Genomic DNA, 13172 nt, shown 5'->3' with positions numbered 1-13172 from the left:
AGTTGAAGTCAAAACAAATACTACGATTTTCTATTTTATAAAATTCTTGGAAATCTTAAACAATTTTAGGTAAATAGGTACAAATATATATCCTTTGTGTTCATAATGCACGCTTGTTTATTACAATTGTTAAATAATCGTACTGGTGGAAAAACTTTCTTATTTCAGAGGACTACAGGGCAAAAATATCATGGAATATAAGTATTAAAAGCTATAATGTGTCAGATGGAGAACTAAACCGGTCATTTCAGTCTTTCTGATACGCAAAGACGGTTGTCTGCCGTGTTGTTTTTATTCCAATAATTATACTCCTTTCTCCTAAAGTAGCATACATATTATTTTTAATATATTTTATTTTCTAATTTATTGATGGTTATTCTAAACATTAGCAAGGTAATCACACAAAGGGCTTTAGTTATGTAATTTTTTAAAATACCTCGAGATTTTTTTAGCTGGAATCTGAACAGTTGAGCGCTATCAGTCTTGCTAAATCTTTACAATTTTTTTAATTGTAGTTTGCAGTATTTCGCAAGGAAAATTAGGTGAGGGTCTTTTAAACGTCCCGCTTAATTTTCTACGCTGATTATGTGTATTAAGGGCGAAAAATAAAAATATACTTATTTGATGTTTCCTAATATTTTATCATTTTTTTGTAATAAAAAGTGTATATATAATACAATTGATATATATGTATAAGTATTAAAAGTTGTTAATCACTGTAGTATATATAAATATATTGTGTTATAGCGTGTAAAACATGATAATATCAAAATAATGTCCCGTTTAAAAGCAATTAAGCACAGATACTTGTATTTGCACGTTGTAAAAAAATGTTTAAGAAAATCTATTTATTCTGTATGAATCGAAGTTTCAAATGTGATCTTAAAATTTTTCCCGTTTGGTTTTTGGGTATTGAATCGACCAATGTTACTCCACCTGTAAAACAATTATTATATTTTTTAATTAAATATATATTTCAGAAAATTATATTGGTAAAATGAAGAGTGAAAATTCCAAAACTCCCCTGTGACTTTTGCTATTCTTTTGAGGAAAGTATAATATAATTTTGTTATTTTCCAATAGAAACACTATATATTTAGGTATGATATAAACAACCTCTAAATGAGTTTAACACTTGGAACGCTTGGAATTTCCATTCTGCAATTATTAATTATAAAATTTACGTACCCCGAATTTCCTTAAATTCGGATACCTTTCCCTTAATAAAATTTTGAATATCATCCTCAGCAGGCTTTTTTCCCTTTTTTGGCACAATAAAAGCTTTTGGCACTTCGCCGCTTTTTTCATCCGGAATTCCGATCACAGCTGCTTCTTCAACATCTGGATGAGTTCTGAGCAAAGCTTCAAGCTCAGCAGGGGCTACCTGCGTTAATAAAATTATTGCTTGTTAAGAAGTTGAAAGTTAATATAGAGAAAAAAATTTACATTTAATTTAGTGTGTAAATCCACATCCTGTGTTATATTTTTACATTACAGAAAAAATTATATCCATTAATGCAGTTATACAGCGAATATACAACAAATTTTCTCAATAGCATATATTTAATCAGTCGATGACACACTCGAGCAAAATTTGTTACCTGAAAACCTTTGACTTTAATTAATTCTTTTAATCGATCAGTCACAAAGAAATCTAATTGCTCGTCAAAATAAACAATATCTCCACTTTTCAGCCAGCCATCTTCAACAATCGTTTCCCTCGTAGCTGCTTCATTATTTAAGTAACCCTTCATAACGTGAGGACCTCTGATCCACAACTCTCCTGTTTTGCCAGGAGTAGAAATCTGTTCGTTCGTCAATGGATCGACGACTCTAGCTTCGCAGTTACAAACAGGCTTTCCGATACTCGAGAATTTTTTGCCTGTCTTTTCGACAAAACTAACTGGCGAAGTCTCGGTTAAGCCGTAACCTTGAAATATTAATTTTAATTATTTAAAATCCTATTTGCAACTAGCGTATTTAATTAAAACTGCTCATGCCAACTTTGATATAAGAATATCAATACCTTGGAAGAATTTCACTGAACTCTCATCAATCCCCAATTTCTTATAAAGTCTTTCAACGTCCGCTGAAGACAAAGGAGCCGCACCACTGAAAACAGAGTGCAGATTCTCCAAGTGGTGCTTTTTTACAAATGGTGATGCTGATAAGAATAATATAATCGGTGGAACACTATACAGCATTGTTGCCTATAATCACATATGAATTATGAAAAGATTAAGAGTTTCCCCCGCTTCTTTGCTCCTATATATATATATATATTACACCAACCTTGTGATTTTTTAAAACGTTAACAAACATTTCAGGTACAAATCTCGGTAGAGAAACTAGTTTAAACCCTTGAGTCAGGCTAGTCAGCATAATAATAGTCATTCCAAAAATATGGAAAAATGGCAAGACTGCTGGTATAACTTCTTGGTAGGAATCTAAAGAATAAATAGAGTGAATAAATAAAAAGAAAAAAGAAAACAACAATGCAGAGCAATTTAAAAATATACAAGAGAGTACTTAAAATAGAAATGCATCGAGCAATATAATTTTACCAGTTGTAGGCCTAAGGAAGTCGGTTCCAAGAGTACTCTCAACCATTGTTATGTCAGAGATCAAATTAATATCGGATAGCATGACACCTTTCGGCATGCCTGTAGTGCCACTCGAGAATGGTAATACAGCCAAATCATTTGGGGTCCTAAGTACAGGTGGCAATCGTGGCAGTGATTTGCCTTTTGAAATCAAATCCTACAAATAAATAAATAAATAAATATAAGTCATCGAAGCTACAAAATTTCTAATAAAATCCAATGTCGCATTAAAAAATTACCAAAAATGGTATCGAGCCTTCCGGTGGACTGTTGGTACCATCAGAAATAACGATCAGTGGGCTCTCAGGTGGCAGCGAAAATTTTGCAGCAGCTTGAGCGGTAGATGATACTTCAGCAGCGCAAATAATAGCCTTTGCGTTGGATTGTTTCAGCTGCTTTGCTGTTTCATCTAAAATTAATAAACAAAAATCAGTAAAAAATTACATTTAGAAAAAAAAATATATATATATATATATATATATATAACTGATAAGACAGGGCAGTTCTGACCTACGGTGTAAAATGGATTGACAGTAGTAACGACGAGACCAGCTTCCAAAATTCCAAGAAAGGCCAAAGCTGTTTCCGGTAAGTTTGGAGTTATCAACGCTACCACGTCCCCCTGTTTCAAGCCCAAATTCACCAAGCTTCTTGCAACGTAATTCGAAGCATCTCTGGATTCTGCAAATGTGTACTTTCTACCGGTCACGCCGCATTCCTTTAGGAGCATAAAAATAAGAAAAACGGATTACCGAGAAATACTGTTATTCTTTTTATGAATTAAATTTTAAAATGATTAAAATTATTGTAGCTTTAAATTTTTTCTTTACTAAAATCATACTCACCAAAGCAATTTTATTTTCATAATGTCTGATATTTTTCCAAATAAACTCTGGAAGAAATATGGATGGGTAAGAGGTCTCGCTGAACGGCGAGCGAATAATTTTTTCCCCTCTCGCACCATCAATTATATTGGACATGGGAAACGTCGATGCACATCTGGAATTGCAGCGCAACGCCTTCAACGCTTTTTTTGCAAATATGTCAAATCTCTTCATGCGATTAAGTGCTTGGCCGGCCGGCGTCATATTTAGTTCAGATAATTTCTTCAACGGTTAAAATACTGTCTACTACACAGAAAAATAAATTATTTCACATATATAATATATAAAAATTCATTAGTATTGTTAAATTAAGCGTGTGGACCAAACGCAGCTGGAAAAATAATTTTTTATTAATTATTGTACTGTTTAAAATGCAGTTTTAATGTTAAAACAATATCACAGAAAATTCTTGACCGAATTTCAAAACTTTACTATTTTGCTTGGTTTTTACTGTGTTTTTGGAAAAAGAAAACAAAAGTAAAACCATCTTGTTTTTCAAGAATATAGAATCTAGTGTGAGATATATCGTATACTGTTTTTATGGTACAGTACTAGGAAATAAATTATATTAACGACGCAATGAAATTAGTGTTAACTGATGCTATACATAACACTTTACACAGAAATTAGTATAATAAGATTGTTGTCAGTAATATGGCGGAATATTTTAGACAATCGTTCGTTTATATATCCCGGAATCATGAAATGTAAATTTTAGATTTGCTAATCTCGTCGCAAATAAATGTACTGGAATCTTAGGTGAGATATTATGGGTATTTGTGACCTCCACTAAGGCTCCTATGTAGTTGACAATATAGAGGGACTGGGGGTCATGGAGGGGGCCTAAATACCCACGATATAGCATCACTGACCCATAATGCTATGAGAAAGCTGGAACTCTGGCCCCCCACTTTGAATCTTTTTTATTGCGTTTATTACCAGCATAAAGAATACACGTGATGGTGGGAGCTCCAAATTTCCGCTTTCTTGCAACACTGCTCATGGGTAATAAATTTTATGCACTGGTTTTTATATTTGAAAATAGTCAAAACAATTATGCTGCTCTAGACGCGGACAAAGGTAGATTTTATCATTTCTTTCAGTGAAACCATAATTTGACTCGAATTTTCAATATAAAGTCATTATTGTATAATAAACTATAAACAAATAATTATTTGAAAGTGAGATAATTGTGAAATTGGCAACTGCACAGTTTGTTTCTGTTGACGCCCTCTTCTTGCAGTGACTCATAGCTAGAATGAGTACATTCATTTTTAAGTTAGCATTTATAAAAATAAAGCTTTTTTGATTAATTAAACATTTAGTTATAGAATTAGGTAAGATTTTCTCGATACACCAATTTTTGTAAAAATGGCGCTTTCTGAGAGAAAAAAAGGTTAAAATGCCATGAAAAAAATGGCAGAAAATTATTTATAACAAAAGGAGTATGCAATGTAATAAAATAATTTATGCGTTATTCTATAGAGAAAGTATTTTTTGATATACAGTTAATATTTCAAATGAATTAGTCAAGATTTGTTTATATTTCCGGCGAACGTGATAAATGTTGTTTCAAGAAAAATGCATGATAAGATTTCGTAGAGAGTACTATAGTACTGCACTGTCTGCACTCTATATATACCAAGAGACCACAACAGAATCTAAAATCTAGGTATGTAGCGATATTATCCGTCTATAAAATTTTGCCATATTATTTTCTGGATTTTAAAACTTCTTTTAATAATAAAAAAAAAATTTTTATTTCCTAGAGTGACCTTACCGCTAAACCGTTGATAAAATCGCTTGAATGTAATAACAATAGAGTAGAGGAAGATAATTAAAGTATTTTTATCTAATTATTTTGTGTGCTAGTAGATAGAAAATAAAATCACATTGTTTTGCAAATGATACAGCCTATTGACCGTTACAGCAAATACTGTTCATACTCCACAGTACTGAGAAGTCAATTATTTTAACCTGTTACAAACAATATTAGCTGATGTTATACATAACTTGCTACTAATATCACTAGAATATAGTAGTATTATTTTAATATTGCAAAATATTATTGAAGAAATTCTTTCGTTTATCTCGAAATGTTTAGAAGAATTTTTTTATGTAATATCCATTATCTCTCGCCGCAAATAAGCCCACCAGTAAAAGCTTTAATCTTAAATCCATGGAAAATATAGTATTACAGAATTTTAAAATTATATTACGTAGCTGAGACATTATTGCGTTTGAAAAGAGACAACAGAGTTATAAAAGGACTATTTAATTTAGTGCAGCTTTCTTATTTGCCACAGAAACTTAAATACATCTTGCTGTTTGTTTTTACACACTCTTAAGTGTTAGGAGAAAGTCGGGTAATTTGGCGATATTAAATTTTGATATTGGTTTTAAAAAGCTTCCAAATTCGTCTATAGAATTAATTTTTGAGAAAAATATCAATAAGATATTTGTCTGTAGGTAAACATTTAAATTTAAAAATTATATTTAAACAATCAATCAAAAACACAATACTAGCAAGACAGACTTTTCATTATTGTATCTGCAGCAGTGGATAAGTTTGACTTTTTGGTGAGGGTAAGATGACAAACTACAAATAAGACACACAGTTATTAGACAAATTTATTAAATGTTAATCAATTTTTGGATATTGAAGTTAAAGATATGCAAATAATCCAGGAACAATTTTCACATTATCATGCACGATGTCTTGTTTATTTTTCATCACTTGGAGCATTGGTAACCTTATATCTCAGTTCTTTCCACCCTTTTTCGATTGGTGTGTCTTTTACAGGGTTTCCAGACGCTCCAGACTAAAGGTGCAAACCCGAAAAATCTAGCTTGGATAGGAGTTTTTTAAAGATATCTTTATACAATTTTCAGACTAAATTATTCGTTTTATCAGAAATTATTACTTTTGAAAAGGCTATTCCAATTTACCAATAAAACGAATCGCTTGTTATTATACACCACTACTGCCCCAAATTTGAATGCCTCTTTAAGGATTAGTAAAGATAATAATAATAGACCCTTACCAGAGTACTGTAATTCTTGCTCAATGAAGCACAAATGTTACGTCCAGTCTGTCAGTTTACGCGTTTTTAATAACACAGGTTAATTACAAAAATAATAAACAAAGCTTCGCATATACTTGCTATATGTAATACATTCTATGAGCTCTTGGGTAATAGTGAAGTTATTATGCTACGTGGGATTTGAGGGGAATAATACATTGAATTCGTCATCTTAGACACCTCGTCATCTTATCCAACTGTTTCCTACAAACATAAATACAATTCGCACAATGCCTATCAAGGAGCGTGTAGTATTTACTTTTTGGATGAAACAAGAAACTCTTATTTAGCTGTGCTGTATAATTGCATCCCTGTATTCCGGCTTTTGTTTTTCCATAATATGAAATAAAACCAAAAAATATGCTACGTAATATAACTATAGCAGAAAAGTTTTAGATTTCGCTACCGTTTGTTATAATAACGATTGGATATCGATTGGATCGAAAGTACGCTGAAGTCACAACTGAACGTAACGGTGCAAACAAGTGATGATATATAGCTTGTATAAAACCGCTTTTATTATGATAACTCTTGTTAGGGTAACATTATTATTACAGGTATTAAGTATAATCACCAGGTTTGAGATATTCTAAAAAGTTCGGTCAAAATAAGAGAATCAAAGTGAACCAACTTAAATACTGGATGGTGTTATGTGGCGTTACGCCAGCTCTCTCGCTCGTCGAGCCCACTGACTGAGAGAAGAGCGAGCTGAGAGCCAAGTAATAAGGCAGTTTGGCAAACGCTGATGCGACTCGCGAGAAAGTAGACAGAGGCGATTAAGCCCGATGCACACGCGCAATTTTTAGCCACGCGACAGGGCAATGGCGTCACAATCTGCGTCTCAGGACATTATTCTTAAGCGTCATATGACAGTTTGCGCTGTATTTACAAACCGAACTTAAGTTTAACGGTATTTAGCTGCGATCAACCAGTCTCACTTTAACCTTTGATACAATGTTTAGCTCGATCTTCGCGTTAAATAATTGCTAAGTTTGGCTTCGAGTTTAGTTTAGTTCCTTTAGTTTACGAATTCAACCCTCTGACCGTTGCACACGATTTGCCGGCAAAATGAAGCGGTCACTGCGTCACCGTGCGGTAGAAAACTGCACTATGCACGAGGCCTTAGGAGTTTACACATTTTAAACTCGACTAAGCGTGGGGAGAAGGCAATGGCCGAGACCGGTTCGGATTCGGGGACTGGTCGTCGACCGAAACCAGTGTATATGCTGTACGTGTAGTTGTGTATACGTCCGGTTTGGCCGGTATACCGTTAAACAATATATATATATATATATATATATATACCACCTGGCATCCCCAATACTCGCATCAACCCTCGTGTAAAACGTTAATACAGCATGAAGAAATTCAACATAGTGTGTAAAACAAAAATAAGAGTGAGTGACCTAAGAGAACGCAGCGCGAACGGAGAATGACTGAACTTCTCGAATGATTGAAATACATGCAGAATAAAAAAGAAGGCGGAACGATCCTCGAATGCGGACAGTCTGCATCGTCTGCATTAATGTTGCTAATCATAACAACTTCATTAACAGGTCAACTAGCCATCGCACTTGTCGGTGTCATCGTACAAACTGCATGCTGATTATATTCAACCGCTTTCTCGGTGTTTTTCATATCGAGGATTAGGAAAAATTCTTTGTTTTTATAATATCTCGCTAATTCAACCGAGCTCTGCTCCGTCTCTATCTATTATCTCTGTAACTATATGCATCTGGATACCTTGATATGCATTTTACAAACGTTAGTTATAAAAAAACACGTGCGCATGCCACCAGCACCAATTTTAATTATTTTAGTCTTCAAAAATATTAATTCACACGTTTGTATATATTTCTTCATCATTGATGGTTATTCGAAGTTATAAGATTAATAAGAGCTTTGTTATTATCTTATCGCTGTATACCCTTACATGACGAACCGGTATCACAGGAGAAAAAGGAAGAGATGAGAGAAGTAAAAAAGTTGAGAGGACTTGCGCAGTAGATCAGATATCAAACAGATTGGAATAATTATATATATATAACATTATGCAGTTGAACGACCGGCAGAGTCCTCTGCACCAAAGTAGAAGCGCGTAATTTCAAAATACAAGTTGAATTTTTATAACTCGTAAATTGCTAACCATGCTAATCTTGTCTAAACAAGCAATCACTAATTATTATGAGATACCTTTATAAGTTAATTAAATCATTACGTTCTGAATCTTTATAATTTCAAATATTCCGAAAGCAACACTAGAAATTGTTCATTATCTCTATTAGATTCGATATTTCGATGTTCCATTGTTCTATCGTTATTCCTTGAGATAGAACTAAAGAAGTAATATACTGTTAGTGTGTTTGCTCGAATTTACACAGAATTATAATTTGTATATTTGTATCACAAAACTGATCAGCTCAAATCATGGTTTAGGTTATTTATAAGGTAAGCTGTGTTTGTGATCTGTCAGTTCTTGGAATAATAACTTGACTACTGAGGAAAGCAACTGAATTACGAGAGACAATAGAGCTATATGTATAGATGTGGTGATTATTATTTATCCTTTAACAAATTTGTCCTCTATATTCTTATTTAGCACCATTTCTTCTTTCTAGAAGAGTACAATATTTTTCTGAAAAAGAATCTTTACAGCGAGTTTTTTAATATGAAATTCTTAATTACAGGCCTTAAAATATTGAAGCTTCACCATAAAAGAAAATTCTTCTACATTTTCAAAATTTGGACAAACTTTCTTAATCCATCACGTCACCAATTAACAGCTTCTGTAAATAAATAGACATGAATTTTGATTAAAAATAGAACTCACTAGCAAAAATGTATTACAAATGGAAGGAAAACACTAAATATTTTCGCACAATTTTCATTTCTATTATTTATACACGCTCTTCCTTTCACTCACACTATTTCTTAAGTTGATTTAAGTGGTAAACCAATAGTCGTTTACGAGAAATGAAATAATCAGATTGAAAAATATTTTCAAGCATATTCTTGAATCAGAGAAGAAAATGTTTCGAAAATTATATAAATAAGGAAAGTATTAAAGCAAAGATATAAATTTTGTTGACAATAACGGTTCATTCTGCCTATACGAACTGCACTAAAACGTCGGTTGGCTGACGCTCCACTGACTGCTGACCAATCACTAAGTTTCCCTCGATTTTACCCCCTCCCCCCCTTCTCTCTATACATATTTTAAAATATCATACTCAATATACCATTATATACGCTCGCTGTTTTTCGCAAAGGAAATCGTGAACTGTCGCAGAAAACTTTATCTTTCCTTTGTTTATTATTGAATTTTTAAAACTCTAATTAAGTTTTTTCTTGTTGTAAAAAGATTTTAGCCATTCTCTTTGGATTTACGACTGGAAATCGCATATATAGTAATACGCCTTAAGGTACCGATAATTATCGTTTTGAAAATGATGCTATAACCCCTTCATCGAATATTCCTTTTGCTGAGAAATAAGATATATCCAGCCTAACGGAATCTTTAACGAATAAGTCGCCTCTGCTCGAATGTACTAATACCTAGTGAATCGTTGAGAGCTTTTTAGTCGCCAGCCACTAACAATGGACTTCTTTGATAATTCCTATTACAAGCTGCAAAAAACATTTCTCATTCTCTGCGGAGCATGGCCCCACCAGAACAGTTACACTTATATCCCACTGCGCATGTTCTTTTTAAGTGGAACTATCATCTTCATACTTTTACCCGAGGTTAAGTGTTTAGTTACAAAATTTTGGCCGAAACAGTGTCTTGCTTGTTGCATTAACAAAAATGTTACACATATATTTTTTCTTAATAGATAATTGTGCTGTTAAAGAATTTGAAAGATATTGATGTTATCATGGCATGCTTACCTTTGTTGAATGGAGCAATCATTGGCTTCTGCAAAGGAATTATTTTGTTTAAAAACGTTAAAAAGGTGAGAGGCTTTTATTTTCATAGTCATTAATATCTAAGGTATATTTAACCGGATTATATTAACGTAGATAAAAATACTATTGGACAAATTACAACGTGATTGGGAATATTTTGACTGTGAAGAATCTGAATTATCAATTATTAAGAGATATGCTGAAAAGGCCAAACAAGTAACGTTTTTATATTCTGGTAAATTTGTTGAGCTTCTTACATATAACAAATTTTAAAGAACGGAAAAGTTCATATTGTGATGAATCTGGGGAAATATAATTTTTAGGTAGTATTTATATTGTGGTAATATGCTACTATCTCATGTCTTATGTTGCTCCAGCAATGGATCTTATTTTACCTCTGAATGAATCCAGGCCTCGTGTACTAATATTTCCAGGAGATTTTTATGTTCGTACCGAGAATAATTTTTTTCTCATCGTAACAATGGAATGGTACGGTGTTGTATGCGCCACTCATTTGTTGTTGACAGTTGATTCTTTGTATATGACACTTATGCTTCATTCTTGTGGATTGTTTGCTGTGTTGAAGTGAGTAAACACAACCACATAAGCACAACTATTTTACTGTTGATTTTTATTTGGACAGTGTATAGGTAGCAAAAAAAAAGACCAGCAATACAATTCATACATTTTATTTTCAGTCATAGGTTGGAGAATTTAAAAAAGAATATGAAACATAAAAGATTATTACCGGATAATACAGTTGAAGATGAAACTACTTACCTATACTTGAAAAACTGTATCAAATTACATTCAGAAAACATTAAGTAAGTTTACTTCTCCTTACCGATCTATCGTTGAGTTTTTTGCTTTACTCTTTATCTTCTCGTCGGCTATTTCCCTACTTTCAATTTTTTTCATATATGAGATACGCAGAACGCTTAAACTCCGTGTTTAATGCAGCCTTCTTCACTGATATTGCATTTGGAGTGTTTCTAGCGAGTGCTGCAGCTTTTAAGGTTAGTTTATCGATCTACCGGATGTCAATCATTTTATCAATCGATTTTTGTTCCATGTACATACAACGCAGTTCGTTATAAGCATCGGTGATTCTAATCAACTTATTAAATATGGTTCGTTATATTTTGTCCAGTCTGGCAGGATATTTTTTTATTGTTTCCCTGGTCAGTTATTACTCGATCACAGTATTTCCGTTAATATGGCGGCGTAAGCTCTTTTCACACACTAAGCATCGTACATTGATATTTCTGTTTTCAAACTAATCAAATTACTGCTATTTTAGCTCCAGGAGCAAATGGTACGAGCTTTCAGAAAAGTCGAAAAAACTGCTGATGATATTGATGATGAGAGGTGTACAGCCTACTGGATTTGTTGTTGCGAAAGTGTTTACTATGAATATTGAGCTCTTCAGTAAGGTAACTCGTACTTGTTTGTCATATTGCACAATAATGCTGTCCATTCAGGACAGTTGAAATGGCTAGCTTTAAGAGGAGTTGGATGCAATAAAAGCCGTTCGACAATACTGATTTTTTTAACGGCCAAACGTTGGCAAAGCAACTGGCTATTGGATCACGGTAGCTGAAGTATGTAAGTAATACCGATAAGAGTTAGTAAAAACAATTTGTACCTAATCAACAATAGACGTAGACATTCGTATAGCAGCTTTACGTATATTAAGAAAATCAGCATACAATGTAAGATGCAATAAAAAGAAAAAAAACCTTTAAGCGTTTCACGAATCTTTCCCCTTATGTATATACGTCGTTCCAGTTATAACATCAATTAAAACCTAGAACTATCATTGCATTATGTAATCGTAAAAGACATAATTTTTAAATCCATTAATTATTTAAAAGTGTTGATTTATTTTTATTTTGCATTCGTCTAACAGATTTATTTATTCCAAAATATTCCCTTGAAAAAAAGAAATTACAAATGTTAATTTAGGCTAAGGGAACACAAAACAACTTTTAATACCTTACATTTATTTTAAGCGAAATCTTACGTTGTGCAATTTGATTCCCGTAATCACTTAAACGTAAGAGAGGCACATCTGGTGTAAATAACCATTTTTTTAGACTTTTTTTTTAAAGAAGAAAAAACTTTTTAATCTAGAAAGATTATACAGGATGGAACTAAGTCTGAAAACCTATAATATTTTCAAAACTAAGCATCGCGCAGAATATAATTTTATGGACATCAGTTTAATAATTTTCAAATATACTTTCATAGGTTAAATAATATTCAGCGAGAATCGCGCTTCATAAAGCTTATGCGTAGGTCACATTAAGCTTTTTAAATGGAATGTTATATTTTTCATTTAATATTGTAGTTGTTCGTTTCAAGAACTTTCTATAACATTATCTTAATTTCAGTTTTCTTTATAATTTTCTAAGTTATGTGTCTGAGAAATTATGGTGCTGCTTGTATTAACGTAAATTACACCACGTGGAGATGGCGCGTAAGAAGGTACGGACAATGCATACACAGCCCTTGGCATGTATATTATATATAGTAATTCATGTGTGCACCAATCCTTAGTTTAAGTGATTTACGGAAAGCGTATGCGGAGGGTCTAAAGTAGCGCTTGGCAATTTTATGTGTAGTAAGCTTTACGCTTCTACCGGTCCATCCCTTTAATAAAGTAACCGGAAGGATTAATTACAATTGACACACGT

At 32.8% G+C, this 13172-nt stretch overlaps 2 protein-coding genes across 6 annotated transcripts; one reads left to right on the top strand and one right to left on the bottom strand.

The window, feature by feature from the left end:
* Nucleotides 1-797: 797 nt before the first annotated feature.
* Nucleotides 798-9303, bottom strand: LOC136778806 (uncharacterized). Of its 3 annotated transcripts, none has more exons than XM_066735932.1 (10): nucleotides 9281-9303; nucleotides 3449-3733; nucleotides 3114-3321; nucleotides 2843-3012; nucleotides 2565-2760; nucleotides 2293-2447; nucleotides 2027-2210; nucleotides 1602-1930; nucleotides 1189-1384; nucleotides 798-936 (listed from the first exon to the last, which is right to left on the bottom strand). In XM_066735932.1, exons 2-10 carry the CDS (start codon nucleotides 3689-3691, stop codon nucleotides 845-847), a joined length of 1773 nt encoding a protein of 590 aa, XP_066592029.1. In that variant the 5' UTR covers nucleotides 3692-3733; nucleotides 9281-9303; the 3' UTR covers nucleotides 798-844. The 3 variants fall into 3 exon arrangements, with proteins under 3 accessions (XP_066592029.1, XP_066592028.1, XP_066592027.1); XM_066735931.1 differs by lacking the exon at nucleotides 9281-9303 and adding an exon at nucleotides 7145-8698; XM_066735930.1 differs by lacking the exon at nucleotides 9281-9303 and adding an exon at nucleotides 7202-8698.
* Nucleotides 9304-10385: 1082 nt separating this feature from the next.
* Nucleotides 10386-12209, top strand: LOC136779016 (odorant receptor Or2-like). 3 transcript variants are annotated; one of them, XM_066736291.1, is made up of 7 exons: nucleotides 10386-10523; nucleotides 10591-10711; nucleotides 10854-11061; nucleotides 11175-11300; nucleotides 11402-11492; nucleotides 11564-11700; nucleotides 11777-12209. In XM_066736291.1, the coding sequence occupies exons 1-7, from the start codon at nucleotides 10446-10448 to the stop codon at nucleotides 11964-11966; spliced, it is 951 nt and encodes a 316-aa protein (XP_066592388.1). In that variant the 5' UTR covers nucleotides 10386-10445; the 3' UTR covers nucleotides 11967-12209. The 3 variants fall into 3 exon arrangements, with proteins under 3 accessions (XP_066592388.1, XP_066592389.1, XP_066592386.1); XM_066736292.1 differs by having other exon boundaries at nucleotides 10800-11061; nucleotides 11627-11700; XM_066736289.1 differs by having other exon boundaries at nucleotides 10800-11061.
* The last annotated feature ends 963 nt before the right edge of the window (nucleotides 12210-13172 follow it).

The sequence above is a fragment of the Prorops nasuta genome, unplaced genomic scaffold, assembly GCF_024137725.1.
Source record: "Prorops nasuta isolate Cenicafe-Biocafe unplaced genomic scaffold, Cenicafe_Pnas_1.2 PNAS00015, whole genome shotgun sequence".
NCBI lineage: Eukaryota > Metazoa > Arthropoda > Insecta > Hymenoptera > Bethylidae > Prorops > Prorops nasuta.
This window is presented reverse-complemented; position numbering and strand designations above follow the sequence as displayed.